This window comes from Hemitrygon akajei, chromosome 3 (assembly GCF_048418815.1).
Source record: "Hemitrygon akajei chromosome 3, sHemAka1.3, whole genome shotgun sequence".
Taxonomy (NCBI): domain Eukaryota; kingdom Metazoa; phylum Chordata; class Chondrichthyes; order Myliobatiformes; family Dasyatidae; genus Hemitrygon; species Hemitrygon akajei.
The window spans coordinates 177,649,426-177,664,803 of NC_133126.1; the positions used below are offsets into that span (position 1 = coordinate 177,649,426).

General features: G+C 40.1%; 1 protein-coding gene across 7 annotated transcripts in view; it reads left to right on the forward strand.

Annotated features, from left to right (window-relative positions):
* The first annotated feature begins 352 nt into the window (after positions 1–352).
* The window catches only part of agfg1a (ArfGAP with FG repeats 1a), a 59,679-nt gene continuing 44,653 nt past the window's right edge, over positions 353–15,378 (forward strand). For 2 of the 7 annotated variants that reach the window (XM_073041431.1, XM_073041436.1), the window contains exons 1-3: positions 362–671; positions 5,927–6,020; positions 12,652–12,767. In XM_073041431.1, the coding sequence (XP_072897532.1) occupies positions 511–671; positions 5,927–6,020; positions 12,652–12,767 (371 nt within the window). In that variant the 5' untranslated portion in view covers positions 362–510. Of the gene's footprint in view, positions 672–5,926; positions 6,021–12,651; positions 12,768–15,378 lie in introns of all 7 variants that reach the window. The other 5 variants (XM_073041437.1, XM_073041438.1, XM_073041432.1 and 2 more) reach the window with 5 other exon arrangements.

The window sequence follows — 15,378 nt, forward strand, 5'->3', positions numbered from 1 at the left end:
CCACCACTTCACCCTCATCCCCTCGCCCTGACCCTCCCCTCATCCCACCCTTCCCCTGACCCTACCCAGCCCTGCCCCACAGCCACACCTCTCCTCATTCTATCCCTCCCCCTCCTCCCTGTGCCCCACCCCTTGCTCCACCACTTCCCCTCATCCCCTCGCCCCGACCCTCTCCCTTCCACTCCTCACTTCCCACCCTTCCCCACACCCGCTCCACCCCTCCCCTTAGCACCCCACCCCTCCCTTCTCCCTCCTCCCCTCCACCCGCCCACGCCCCTCCCACTCCTGCCCTCGCCCCTCCCCCTTAATCTTTCGCCCCTCCCACTCCTCCTCTTCAGTCTTCACCTTCCCTTCTCCCTCCGGTCTGTGGTTGCCGTCCCCTCCCCAGCGGAAGTAGCGGGCCTTTCCGGTTGGGAGTGTGCCCACCTCTAGTCCCTCCCCCGACTCTGCTGCAGCGCCGTGTCCTCTCCGCTCTTCTGCTGGATCATCAGTCTCCACGGTGCCGTCCGTATGGCAGCCAAGCGAAAGCAGGAGGAGAGGCACCTGAAGCTGCTGCGGGAGATGACAACGCTGCTACACAACAGGAAATGCTTCGATTGCGACCAGAGAGGCCCGACCTACGCCAACATGACCATCGGCTCCTTCGTCTGCACATCTTGCAGCGGCATCCTGTGAGTACGAGAGCTCGGGGCAGCCAGGCCTCTCTCCTCACGCTGCCGGCGGCAGAATGTAGAGGGAGGCTGCAGCATCGCAGGGAGGGAGAGAGGGCGCGGCTCCGGAGGGAATAGGTGAGAGACGCACGCCAGAGGTCGAGTGGAAGGAGTGTCCCACAGACAAGACACGGTCTAGGAACAGGAGATGGGGAGGAACAGTTGAAATAAAAGGGAATTGAAATATGGATTCTAGGTTGTTGAGGAAGAACGTAGCGAGAAGAGTAGAAGTAATTTCAGAGAGGTTGCGAATTCGGTCCATCTCTTCGCATGACTAAAAAGTAGGGATGGAAAGAAGGTATCATGCTGGTAAAAGAGAAAGGGCTAACATCATAGAGTCAAGAAGTTGTGGAGAAAATGGTAGCTTTGAAATCTGGCTACTCTGCATTGCTAGAGGAGATGCTTGACTACTGATAGAATCTTAACTGCACGAATTTGGTTAACCTTGTTTCTTTTCTCATTTATAAGAAATAGAACATGTGGGCGAAAGTTGCTGCCATCTTGATTGCTCCATTGTGTCTTAAATAGGCTGACATGCAGTGCTCCAGGAGCAACTATTTGTAGTGTAGAAATTTTGGGTAGACCCAAGCAATTATCTTCATGCTTTGTTGAAAACTCTAATCCCCAACCTCCGAGTCCATCTGTGTCTCCTTCTGTCTGAAATTGGTAATAATTCAGACCAAGCCCTGTTCACTTAAAATACTTGTGCACACAAATTTGCACTGGTTTCTGATTTGCCAATGCCTCTATTTTAAAATACTTAGCCTTGTTTATAATTTATTTGATGCCGGTGCCCCTGTCTATCTTGGTAACCTTCTTTAGCTTATTTATTTTGCAAAGCATATGGCACCTTGATTTTTGCTAAATTTATTGACAGTACAGTGACAGTACCTTTAGTTGCCTTGGCTCCAAGCTCTGGAATTGCCTCACTAAACCTCTTTGGCATTTTTTCATTCTCTTAAAATAGTCGTTAAGGTTTATCTACAAGAAATCTTTTGGTCATCTGCACTAACATCCTGCATAGAATGGAGCCAGGTTTCATTTGCTGCAACTTCTGTGAAGTGCATCTGAATGTTTTGCCACATTAAAGGGCTGCATGAATCTTCTGGGTGCACTCCACGGGAGCTAATATATTGCAGGTGGGGCACATTCCACGAAGTTGATGGAACGAGCAGATTTAGCAGTAAGTTGTGGAAAAAGAATTTGCACTCTTCATGCATATTTGATGGGGGTCTGAAATTCACTGCCTGAAAGAGGGGGAGGGGGGGAGACAAACCAATCCAGAAAAGTGTCTGTAAGAGCTTTAGCAGCATGAACTCTGAGGCACAAGAGATTCTGCAGATGCTGGAAATCTTAATTCCCACACAAAATGCTGGAGGGATTCAGCAGGTCAGGCAGAATCTATGGAGGAAAATGAAGTTGCCATTTCGGACCAAGATCCTTCATTAGGACTGCAGTTATTTACAAGTCAATTATGTGCGCTATAGGATTGTTAATTTGTTGATAGTCATGGTAATAAAGCATAGAAACAGGCCCAACAGGTTACCCTTAATCACTCACTTAACACAAAGTTCATTTTAATAGAGTCATAGAAAAGTACACTACAGAAACAAGCCCATCTAGTCCATGCCAAAACCATTTAAACTGCCTACTTCCATCAAACTGCTCTGGGACCAAAGCTGACCATATCCCTACTATCCATATACCTATCAAAACTTCTCTTAAACATTGAAGTCGAGCTCACATGCACACTTGTGCTGGCAGCTCATTCCGCACTCTCATGATACTCTGAGTGAAGAAGTTTCTCCTCGTGTTCCCCTTAAACTTTTCACCTTTCACCCTTAACCCATGACCTCTGTTTGTAAACCCAACCCCCCTCGGTGGTAAAAGGCTGCTTGCAATTACTCTTATCTAGCCCCCTCATAATTTCATGTATCTCTATCAAATCATCTCTCAATCTTCTAAGTTCCAAGGAATAAAGTCCTAACCTAGTCAATCTTAGTATAACTCAAGACCTCCATGCCTGGCAACATCCTTGTATGTTTTCTCTGTACTCTTTGAACTCTATCCTCTTGGTAAGTGACCAAAACTGCACACAATACTCCAAGTTAGGCCTCCCCAATGTCTTGTACAACTTCAACATTCTCTCCATATTTCTATCATCTCCCCCAGATTCCTCCGTTCAGCTGGACACCAGGGGCAATTTACGGCACCTGGTTAACCCATCAAATTACAAGCCCTTGTGTTGGAATATCCAGCAAAAGCCCAGGCGGATCTACAAACCCTGAACAGATAGCAGCAGAGGTCAGGATTGAACGAAGGATTCTGGAACTTCATGGCAGTGGCTCGGTTATCTCTGCTTCCCTGTAAAGTGGTCCCGAAATACAAGAAGCAAATAAGTAACTAAATATTGTGCAAAGTTATACCATCCATTTGGGGAAAAAAACAACATGCAGATGGTAATAGAGTGCTGCAGAATTTGAAAAAGGATGCTAAAAGTGTTCTTCAGTATAAATCGGAGGACCAATTTGACTGATTTAGTTGAAATGTTCGGAAGCTAAAGGCCAAAGACAGTGAAGAAAGCGAGAGAGGGCCATTGAGTATTAAGAAAGAATAGATTGTGAAGCAGCCAGTTTAATTTTGGAGACAGTAGCTTTGTGGTGTGCCAACGGCCAGAATTAGATGTCAACTGTTTAGTTTTATATATGACTACTTTAGGGGCTTTACAGTTCCCTGGTTGCTCTGTCCCCAGTTTCCAATTTGATCAAGAAAATTAAAAACCTCGGAACACTTTAACCTGAGTTTTCACTGGTGTATAATTAGCACAGTATAATTTCTGGGGAAGGAACACAGGATCACTGTTTATGTCTGCGTTATTCTTCATAACAGCTCCTTAAAGAAAAAAAACGTATGTCTCCGGAGAATTATCCAGTGTAAAATTGAATAAAGCAGACTGTGCCAGAATTCCTAGGAATAGGAAAATAAGCCTTTCAGAAATGCTTTCTATTGAAAGTCAAACGTGGTGTAAAAATAATTCAAAAAACTAGCGCAACCTGCCCAAAGGCTTACAAAGTGAATGCATAATTAACTCTCTCTGAATGTGCCAATCATTCAGATGAGGTCATGTTCTATTAAGTATAACTCAGTTTGCACCTGTGTGAAATATGCAGAAACTCGTTATTGGCACTGTATTGATGGGTTTCGTAGAATCTCACAGTACAGCCATTGCTATGGAAAATCCTGAATAAATACAGTTAACCTGTAGCTTTAGTAAAACATTTATGGTGGAGACACAGTTGGGACTGAAAGGTCTGGACAGTCTGCTTCTAACTGGTTGAGTCTAAAGTCAGGTTATTTCTATACTGTACACAATGTCTCCGTGGAGGAAGAGGGCAAATTGGCCTTACACTTCTAAGAGATTATGGGTATTTCCTGTCTGTAAATCTTCGTATGTCCTTAGGTGGTCTAAATTTACTTCTCTCTGATTTAAAGTTAATCATTAGGTGAGTTTTGTGTATTTTTGCGTGAATTACATTGTGTGAAGAAATCTAATCTACCTCCTGAATAGCTTGGCTCTGATTTTAAAATTGTTTCTCTGTCCCAGATTTCTTGATCAGAATTTTCTTTCATTTTCTTTGAAAAATACATTAAAATGTGTAATTGTCAATACTTAAATTTTGATATTCTAGGGAAATAATTTCTGTATAACCTCACCATTAAGAGGCCTGAACTTATGAGTCTGTATCCCAGTGCTTTGAACGCCAGTATCACTATTTTAGGTCGCAGTGCCCAGGACTAAATATAGCACTTTGCCATGATCTAATTGGTGTTTCCTGCAAAGTTTCCGTTTATTTTCTAATGCTCTAACCAAGGCTGATATTCTGTTGGCTATTCTTTTGCACGGGCGTTAGTGGAGCCTGAGGATGATGGGAACTTGCAATCTGTCAGTGGAGTATGGCAAAACAGTGATAAAATTGCTGAAGGAATTAGTGGGCAGCATGATTAAGAGAACTACATTCCCAGCGATCACCATTCGGGATTTAGTTCTTGCTACTGCCAGGAAGGAGTTTGTGTATTCTCCCCGTTTCCCCTCGGTGCTCCGGTCTGCTCCCCCAATCCAAAGATGCACGGGGTTATACATAGTCGTGTGTATGTTGGTTGGCATCAGAAGCGTGGCTACACTTGGGCTGCTCACAACAATCTTCACTGATTTTGGGATGACACATTTCAACTAATGTTTTGATGTTAGGTTAGGTGGCATCTGTCGGTCTCGAGAGACCATGGATTTGCGCTTGGAGTTTCCAGGGCGCAGGCCTGGGCAGGGTTGTATGGGAGACCGGCAGTTGCCCAAGCTGCAAGTCTCCCCTCTCCACACCACCGATGTTGTCCAAGGGAAGGGCACTAGGACCCATGCTGCTTGGCACTGGTGACATCGCAGAGCAATGTGTTGTTAAGTGCCTTACTCAAGGACACAAACACAGCTGAGGCTCGAACCAGTGACCTTCAGGTTACTAGTCTGATGCCTTGCCCACTAGGCCACACGCTAACACATGTTTTGATGTACATGTGATAAATAAAGCTAATCTTTCATTTTTAAATCTTTATTTTTAATGGTCATTTTCAGGCAGTCTTTGATGTTAGCCTTCTTGGTAATGGTACCATTTGTTGACATACCCAGGTGGGTCTGAGAAAGATCTGATGGGCTGTGTCCCACTCTAAACTATGTTTGAAGTGGGTTAATACAATTGAGTGAATCACTTACTACCTTTCATAGGTAATTGTAAGAGGAACTGGAAATATATATTGGCCACTCATGGTAAAATATTAACAACTTTATTCCTGATGGATATTTTGAGCTCATTGGACTTCTAAGGCCGTCCACTTGTTAAATGAAAGAATATGTAGTGAGTGTACCAATTCCACATGGTAGCATTAAACTCTGATGGTCAAAGTACGCGTGCAAGTAAAGAGAGTTTATCTCTTCATAGTGTGATACATTTAAAATGGTTAGCAAAAAGAATCCCCTGAACCATAGTTCTTTTATCCTTTTCTAAATAGTCTAATTTGATGGGAGAATAAGAATGATTAATACGTTGTGCACTGTAATTAACAAAACAAAGGCAGATACATACAAAAGTTGTAGTTTATACATAAAAAATCAAGCATTTTTGCACAAATTGTAATGGCAGCAAATCAATTTTGCTTTAAATCTGTAGGCGAGGGCTGAATCCTCCACATAGAGTCAAGTCGATCTCCATGACCACCTTCACAATGCAAGAAATTGAATTTTTGAGAACACATGGTAATGAGGTAAGTGTGATTAAGCATTTGCATGAATTTATTTACTTTGTTTAATGGGTTGACCAAGATTTGACTTGATTTCCATGTCTTTTGCCCTGCATTTGGAGGCTTAGTCTCTTGCATGACACTACATCCATCCTCTGTAATCTGCAGAATTTCCTTTGGTAATCTGCGAGCCCTTTGCTTTTATTGGTAAAGGATGATATTTGAGGTCAGTCCAGTTGTGCTAGCTTTGAGAATGCTGGAAGATCAAGCCTTTCTTCCAGATTTAATCATGTTAAAGAGGCTTCTAGCTGGAACATCTTCTTGGATCTTTTTTTTTTAGATTGAGTACGTTTAAGCAATTCACATTTTCCACCATTTTTCTATTATGAAGAATCCATTTCCTTATCTAGTTATTTTAAGTAAAATCATTATGAATAAGAACTCTGTCAATTAAATGCCTCTGCTTCATAAACCACAAGGCCACGTGTCTTACCATGCTGACCGAAATAGAACCCTGAAATCTTATTAAAAGTGTGACATGCCTATCTGCTAACCTAACTCATTGAACCAGCTTATTTTGAGGAAGAATATTCTTGTCTTTCTGGGCCATCTCAAATCATATTGAATGTGGAGTCCATGTTGGAATTGGAATTGTCACTGATTAAATGAAGGCAGGTTCCCAATAGCAATTTACAACTTCCAGTTGAAGTCTACACACTTCTGCTTGGTGCTTGCAACGGCTGTATTGTTGCATCAAAGTGAGCCTTTCTGCTGCTGCATAAATTATTCAGGGTAGGGTTGGGCTCAGTCAAAAGCTCCTGAAAGCTGGGGCCGGAACGAAAGAGCTGCTGCCTAAATTTAAGAAAAGCCAAACATGTACCGTAGATTCCGGATTATAAGCCGCTACTTTTTCCCCACATTTTGAACAGCTTTGAACTCTGCGGCCTTTAATCCGAAGCGGCTAATACATGGTTTTTTTTCATGCCGCCTCGTAAACATTTTGCCTCGTAACAGTAGACCAATAAAATTGATGAGTAGTTCAGAGGTCCAATGAAATTGTATGATAAATCAAGCGCACTTTCACAATTAAATTATTGTAAATCAGTCATTTGTACTCCCCCTCATCAACATGGAAAATACTCGAAGAAAAGCAAGACCCGAGCGTGTCAGACCCGATTAGACCCGATCGCGTTACGCAAGCGCGTCAGACCCGATTAGACCCGATCGCGTTACGCAAGCGCGTCAGACCCGATTAGACCCAATCGCGTTACGCAAGCGCGTTAGACCCGAGCGAAAACGCTGCTTTTAAGTTAAAGGCTCGCAGTATATATATTTTTACCAGTCGCTAGGAGATATTGGAATGTTGTTCGTGCTGTTCAGTAAAAAAGTATATGCAACGTAATTTGTGTTACCGATACGTATATATATTTAAAAGTAGCGGTGCGGCCTAAAATCCGGTGCGGCCTTTACAATTAAAAAATTGATTTTATTTCTAAAATTAGAGCCAGCGGCTTTTAATCAGGTGCGCTCTGTAGTCCGGAATCTACGGTATTTTATATTGTTCCTTCTCATCTTCGCTGAATAACGTTGTTCATGCTAATCTTTCCCCTTCTCTGCCATATGTGATTGCCATGTACTTAGCTGAGATGGTAGGCTGTCTGCTATGTCTAATGTGTCTAAAACAGATGTGCCAATATTTTTCCACATTTACAAAAGACATGCTGAATTAAGCCACTATTCCAAAATTTCAGCTGCTACCTGGTGGAAATGCAAACTTGCGCCAAATAGAAGAATGGAACTTCAAAACCTTTTGCAGCTGTGTTCTGAGTCTGTGTTCTTATTGCTGGTGTGGTTTTGTAAGTCTGACTTAACCCTTAACTTTTGATTCAGACTTTGGGTTTGAAAGATGTCATTCACACATGCTGATCTTTTGTGGTAATTCAGGCTGTGGTTGTATATTTAAGATGCGAAGTACTAAGGCTTGTTACCAAGTAAAAAGTTGATCTGATATATTAGTTAACTGTACAAAGTTTAATGAAACTTCAGATTTGAAGATGTTCACATACAGCAATGCTTCCTGTCTCTGAATGCCTCTCACACCCTCATGGCTCCTTGTCAATGATTTGATCTTCATCTTTTGTCAGTGTCATGATTTATTTTATTTATTTATGTGCGATACAGCGCAGAATAGGCCCTTCTGGTCCAATGGCCCTGATTTAATGCTAGCCTAATCACTGGACAATTTGCACTGAGTAATTAACCTACCAACTGGTACATCTGTGGAATGTGGGAAGAAACTGAGCACCTGGAGGAAACCCAGGTAGTCACAGGAAGAACGTACAAACTCTTTACAGGCACCAGCTGGAATTGCTAACCACTATGCTGCCGTGCTGTCCCAATTAACTGATGTTTTCTATGTGGTCTGTGCCTTTGAGTCTTGAACTCTTATTGTCGAAAACTGACATTCTTAATGATCGTGCCTCGATTCTGAAACAAAAGAGCTGGTCATTCACGTGCTCCTGTCTATGTCAACAATGTTGAGTTTGGGGTGGGGGGGGGGGGTGAGATCTTCAAGTTCCTAGGTGTGAACATCACCAGTATCCTGTTCTCATCCAACCACGTTGGTGTCACTGTCAAGAAAACTCGCCAACACTTCTACTTCCTCAGGAGGCTAAAGAAATTTGGTATGTCTCCATCAACTCTTAACCAATTTTTATCGTTGCGCTGTAGAAAGAGCACCTGTCTGGATGCGTAGCAACCTGGTATGGCAACTGCTCTGTACACGGCTGCAAGAAACTGCAGAGTTGTGGACACAGCTAAATTCACCACAAGAACCAGCCTCTCCTATGGTCTCTGTCTATATATTTTGCTGCCTCAGTAAAGCAGCCGGTTTAATCAAAGAACCCACACAACCCAGGCGTTCTCTTTCCCCCGTCCTGTAGAAAAGCCTGAAAGCACGTACCACCAAGCTCAAGGCAACTTCTATCCCATTTATCAGATTCTCTTTTCCCTGTCCTTCCACTGGGCTGTAGAAAAGCCTGAAAGCACTTACTACCAAGCTCAAAGGAGCTTCTGTCCCACTTTTCAGACTCTTGAACAGACCTCTTGTCCTCTTAACCTCACCACATACCTGATTAGGATCTTGCATTTTGTTGTTTATCTACACTGCAACTCCTCAGTAGCTTTTACACTTTATTGTGTATTATTGTTTTGTAAGGTAGTGATTTAATAGGAAACTGACAAGTTTGTTCCAGAATAAATGCCTTAATGTCCTGTGTAATGATTTGATCTGTATGAATAGTCTGTAAGACTGACTTTTCACTGTGCTTGGTAAATGTGACAACAATAAACTAACACCAATACCACTCCAATCTGGAACTTATCTAGCAAAAATGCAACAGTACAAGAAATAGTAGTGTTGGCAGGATCTGTGGAGGAAATGAAACTGTTAATCATTTCCATTAGTCTGCAAATGGGGACTTCTAAATGGACATCTCTCTATTCTGAGACTATGCCCTCTAGTCCTAGAATCCCTCACTATAAGAAACTTCCTCTCCACATCCACTCTATCTAGGCCTTTCAATATTTGATAGATTTCTACGAGATCCAACTCCACCTCCCCACTCTTCTAAATTGCAGCGAGCCATCAAGTGCTCCTCATATGTTAACACGTTCATTCCTGGAATCTTGTGAGCTTCCTCTGGATCCTCTCCAGTGCCAGCACATCTTGTCTTGGATAAGGGGCTCAAAACTGCTCGCAATGCTCGAGATACTAACAAATACTATATTCGACACTATTTTACCAATCCACATTGATGCATATGTGTATCCATGTTTTCTGTATCCATCTCCTGGTAGCAGAATCCAATTATTCTTATTAGTTTTAATTTGCACATATGCAAATCTATATCTGTTCAATACAAGCTAATGATGTAAAAATTATTAGTTCAAGTATTAGTACTAATTACTTTGTGTTGCTATGTACTATATACTTGGTTTCATCAGTTTTATTGATGATCATGTTAATGATGCATTCACAAGTTTAGATAAATGCTTGAAATGATTTTTGTTTAGGTAGCAGATAAAATATTAAAGAGTGTGGAGAAGAACAAGGTAGTGTTTTAATAGGAAACTGACAAGTTTGTTCCAGAATAAATGCTTTTGAAATTACAGAGCAAATTAGTACATGGTAAGATGGTTTCTACAGATCAAACGAGACCATAATTAAAGGTTATAGATCAAAATGTATTTTTAATTTCTTAAACTTTAATTATTTATATATTAAATGTAATTTTTATTGGATATCATTTTCCTTGTATTGGCTTTTCTCCTTAGCATTTGTTATCGTATTTGTAATAGAAGAAATGATATCCCTGAAGTCTTAATTTAACTATTGGCTTGGTTTAGGAGTCTGTATTTTTAAATTACACCTCACTTCTGTATTTACCACAATTTTGTTTCAAATTGCAACATAGATTTTCACCATAGACAGTAATTTATAAGACTAAGCTTGTTCTTGTACATCAATGGCCGAAATATGCTCGCTGTCGTAGGATCATTTGTTTTCAACTGGATTTTGAGCCTTCATCCTTCCAGTCCCCTCAGTTCTGCAGATGTTTTCAGAATGCAGACTATTCTGTGACAAAGATTGTAAAGGTTGATCATTAAATTAATTTTTGGAAGCAAAGCTTGCTGCGTAATTATGCAGCATAACGTCATACTCTTTAAAAAAAAAAACTCATACTTTTAATTAATCAAATTTACTGCAAAATAGTTGCGTGACAGTCTTCAGATGAATTGTATCATTTCTTAAATACTCTTGCTTTATTATTAGTTGAACAATTGTTTCAGGAGGAGCAGAGAAATGAAAAATGTTACTGATGACGAGATAACGTTGACAGATTTGCCTGATTTGCATTCTGGAAGGTTTGCACTTAACCTAGAAAGGGGCTGCAAAATTCAAGTTCTTCCAGTTGCATCTTCATCATTTTAGTTTTGATAAATATTTGGATGCTCTGTGATTGATAAAGGCAGATAATGCTGCAGCTAAACGTCTGCGAAGAGGAAAGATGCCAAATTTCGGCTTGGCTCCATGCTACTGCTGAATCAAATGGCTATGGATTGAAGCCTCTCTGTGATTTGAGTTAGGCTAGACTGATGCTTCAGATCTCTACTCATGTGCTGTATTATGTATGAAATGTTTAAAGCTTCACAGCATTATTCAAAGAAGAGTTGGTAGTTTAATTTGCACAGATTACCATATGTTCCCAAAAATGTATCACTAAAAATCCCAGATTAATTAAATCATTTTTCTCAGTCGTGTGTGGGATATTGCAGAGAGAAAATCACTCTTACATTTTTCTACATCTATCAAAGCTGTACATCAGAAGCATTTATTTAATGGTACAAAAATTAGATGGCTAAATGATTATGAAAGATGCTATACAAAGAGGTTTGTTCTGATTGTTTAATATCTAAAGAACTGTTGTGTTTTGCATTCTGTGTCTGTCCATATAATTATGGTGAAAGAGATGAAAATTGTCAACATTTTATCAATTATACTGACTGAATACTTTGAATAAGTCCTAAATTGCATTTAATTAATGGGTTGCAAGAAGTATTTAAAGTGGTAGCAAATTACCAGAACTCCAGGCTTTTGGCTGCTCTAACAGAGTCCCAGACTAGAAAGAAATGTTGGTTTCTTTGAAAACCCTCCACTTCAATACACACTCAGCAATCTTCCTCTCCCTCTAATTATTGTTAGAATTGTATGTTCCCTTTTCAGTAGTTTCTTGCACGCACACTTTAAACATATGTGCCTCCAAATTAATTGATGTAAAAGGCCTTGGCCCCAAAGTGAAAACTTGCTCTCTCGTGAGCTGAAGAAGAATTCAGTGAAATGTGAAAATGGGTATCTAGTAATGCCATTTATAACAATATGGGGGATCAGTTCAAGATAATGCTCTGAATATATTTTTACACTTCCTGTGGAATAAATATTGAATTATTTTTCTGCGGACATTCTGATCCTGGTTTGTTTCGGAACAGAAATCCAAAAAGAGCGCAGAAATTATATTGAACTTTGTTGTCTGTGTAGTACACAGAGTCTATTTGCTGCAGGGCGTATAACCTGAAAAGTGCAAACTATCCCAATACATTCCTCCTCTGAATACAAAAATCTGTCTATTTTTAGAAAAAAATACTAATAATACACTGATTAATCTAGATGTGTCAGCTAATCTAGAAATCCAATAACTGACTGGTACTATAAGTAAAGGGGCATATATGGTTTTTAAAAAAGCCTGTGAACCCATTTGATCCAAGTGTCTTCCTTGTTCACTTTGCCCATTACACAAGAGCTAAATAAAATGCACAAACTTTAACAATCAATTGGATCTGCAGAGAATCTGGCCAAGATGTAATACATCCTTTGCTCTTTCCCATTCAACTTATGACTATGCGTTTTCATTTTAATGATTATTCACGTGTTGCTATTTGTATAGCCAGTAAAGTGAAGCTTTAAGAAACACCATGAAATGTACTTTTTGATGCAGAATCTTCTGTTTGATTGCAGCTATATTTAGATCCTAATTCATTTGCTTCTATAAATTTTCTTAATATGTTTACCAATGTGATATTTTTGCCTTTTATTTAGGTGTGTAAACAGATTTGGCTTGGATTGTATGATGAAAGATCATCAGTTTATCCCGATTTCAGAGACCCTCAGAAAGTCAAAGATTTCCTGCAGGAAAAATATGAGAAGAAAAGATGGTAAATGTTAAATCTGTGCCTGTTGAAAGTGATGTGTGCCAATCTGTGGCTGGTTCAGTATTCATCTGTCTGGACTTGGCTCATTATGTATGAAAGGTCTCAGTGTATTAGTTAATGCCACGAGGCTGTACAGTATATCGATAACATTAGGAAATTCAACAGGGAAGATTGGTGGCCTGGATGGGGTGATGTGCATTGGATTTTGTTATGTTGGAAAAGGTGTGATATGAGCAAACAGGAAGTATGTATGAGGTATTTTGGGGTTTGTGAAGTGTGATTGGGGAAAAATAGAATGTATACAGGCAATGGCCGAATGTGTGATGTGCAGTTGGAGGTACTGAAGTCACGTTGATATATGAACAAAATGGCTGAATTGTATGAATGGTGTGAATACCCTTTCAGTGAAGTTCAAAGTAAATTTATTATCTATGTACACGTATGTCACCATATACAATCCTGCATACTCAGCAAAGCTTGTGTAATGCCCAATACACCGCTGTTGTTTTGGGCAGCAATGAAGGTCATCCATCTCTGTCTGTCCTTGGCCATTTAGATGTAGAAGGATTTTTCATTGCTAGTTGTTGGGCCTGAGCTGAATACACAAACCTGGAGGGTCAGTGGACCAGTCTTAGTCTGGCCTCTAACCTTTGACCTGTTTGGCATGAGTGACCCTACCGAGAGCCAAAGCATAAAACCTTAACTCCAGCCAACATAGTTTAGCTCTCTGGGTCATTAAGGCATGCAGGCTAGCAAACACAGCAAGGTTGTGGTCCTCTTGGAGGACTCAGCAATCTAGAATAGTAATTATAACAGGATCAATGAAAGGTCGACCAGAGTGCAGTAGACAACAATCTGTACAGATGCAAATATAAATAAATGGCAATAAATAATGTGAATGCGTGATAATGAGATAAAGTGTCCTTACAGTCAGGTTATTAGTTGTAGGGACAAATGAATGTAGTTATCCCTATTTTATTCAAGAGCCTGAAGCTTGTTGGGGTAGTACTGTTCTTGAAGCTAGTGGTGTGAGACCCAAGGCTCTTATGCCTTCTACCTGAAACGCTGTCACAGGAAAGCAGCGTCTATCGTCAGAGATCCCTACCATCGAGGTCATGCTCTCTCCTTCCTGCTGCTGTGACCTGGGTGGTAGGGATCTCTGATGATGGATGCTACTTTCCTGTGACAGAGTTTTGGGTTGATACAAGTATGCTTATTGGTTGGGAGGGCTTTACCATGATGTACTGGGCCGAATCTACTACCTTTTATAGGATTTTCCGTTTAAAGACATTGGTGTCTTTCCTGATAATGGAAGCATACATAGTAGTACATCATTCTTCCAATTTTAGTAGCTTTATAGGAAATAATCTGATTCGGAGTTCCCACTACTATTGTAACCGGATCATAATTATTATTTTATTAAATTCTTCAAAAAAAAGTCTAAGATGCTAACCCAGAATCCTTTAACTTTAGGACAAGTCCAAAACAGATGACCAAAAGTATCTTGGCTTTCAGCACAATTCCACAGGTACCATTTGTCATAATGCCACTTTCATACTCTAATAGGTGTGACGAAATATTATTAAGGATCTTAAATTGGAATAACTAAAAGTGATCACAATTGTTACTAATGCTTTTACATAACTTTCTATCAATCACAAACAACCTTTGCCTGTTGATTCTTTGCACACTTTCAAAACTGATTCAAAATTGATTACATATCTTTACAACTGCACTTGATGAGGAATTGATGTTTTGGAAGTTTGGAATAGAAGTGAAATGTATATCCAGGCGATCTGTTGCAGCTGGATTGGTCAGGATTATCACTAGATAGGCAAGTTATATGGTTATTTGTGACATTTAATAAAAGTAAAGTTATCTGGAGAATTTTGATTTTGCTGCTTTGATATTTCTGAATAATATCAGACTCAGACATCCAGGCTTCTCTGCATTGTTCTCTCTTCAGTGCATTAGGGCAAAGTTCCAGAGGAATGCTGGGGCACACACTACTTAGTGGGAAAGTTATCTTTCAAGATGGAGAATCATAAATAGAGAGTGCTGTTGTTCTTGAATGAGTACTTCAGTTTATATATTGAGGAAAGAATAAGTAAAGCCATTAAAAGAGGATGCAAGTATGTAGTATGCAGGAGAAGTTTTGTTATGCAAGTTCAATTGGCTTAAGGTTGGTGTGGGCAGTGTTGGTGGGTACTTGACTCCAGGAAATCGTGAATGAATATGTTGTAATCTACATTAAGATCTGCCCCTCTACATGATGAGAAATGATCACATCTGATAAATAGCATTTCCTCTCACTTTTCCATAGAGAAAGCATTGTGAACACATTGTTAAAATATCACTATTAGTATAAGTAACTACATTATCAAAAGCAAAAAAGGTAAGACTAAACTTGATCCATTGAATCTTGCATGCAAGGCCTTTTGACATTTTGTATTGTAAAAGTTCTAATTCTGGATTTCTGATTAAATTGATGTATATTTGTTAATATTGAATATTTCTGGTGACATTCATCCAATTACAGCTCCAGGTAACAGCTTGTTCCATGTAGTAATAACTCTTGAGAGTTTATGACCCTGAGTAGATAGTGCACTGACCA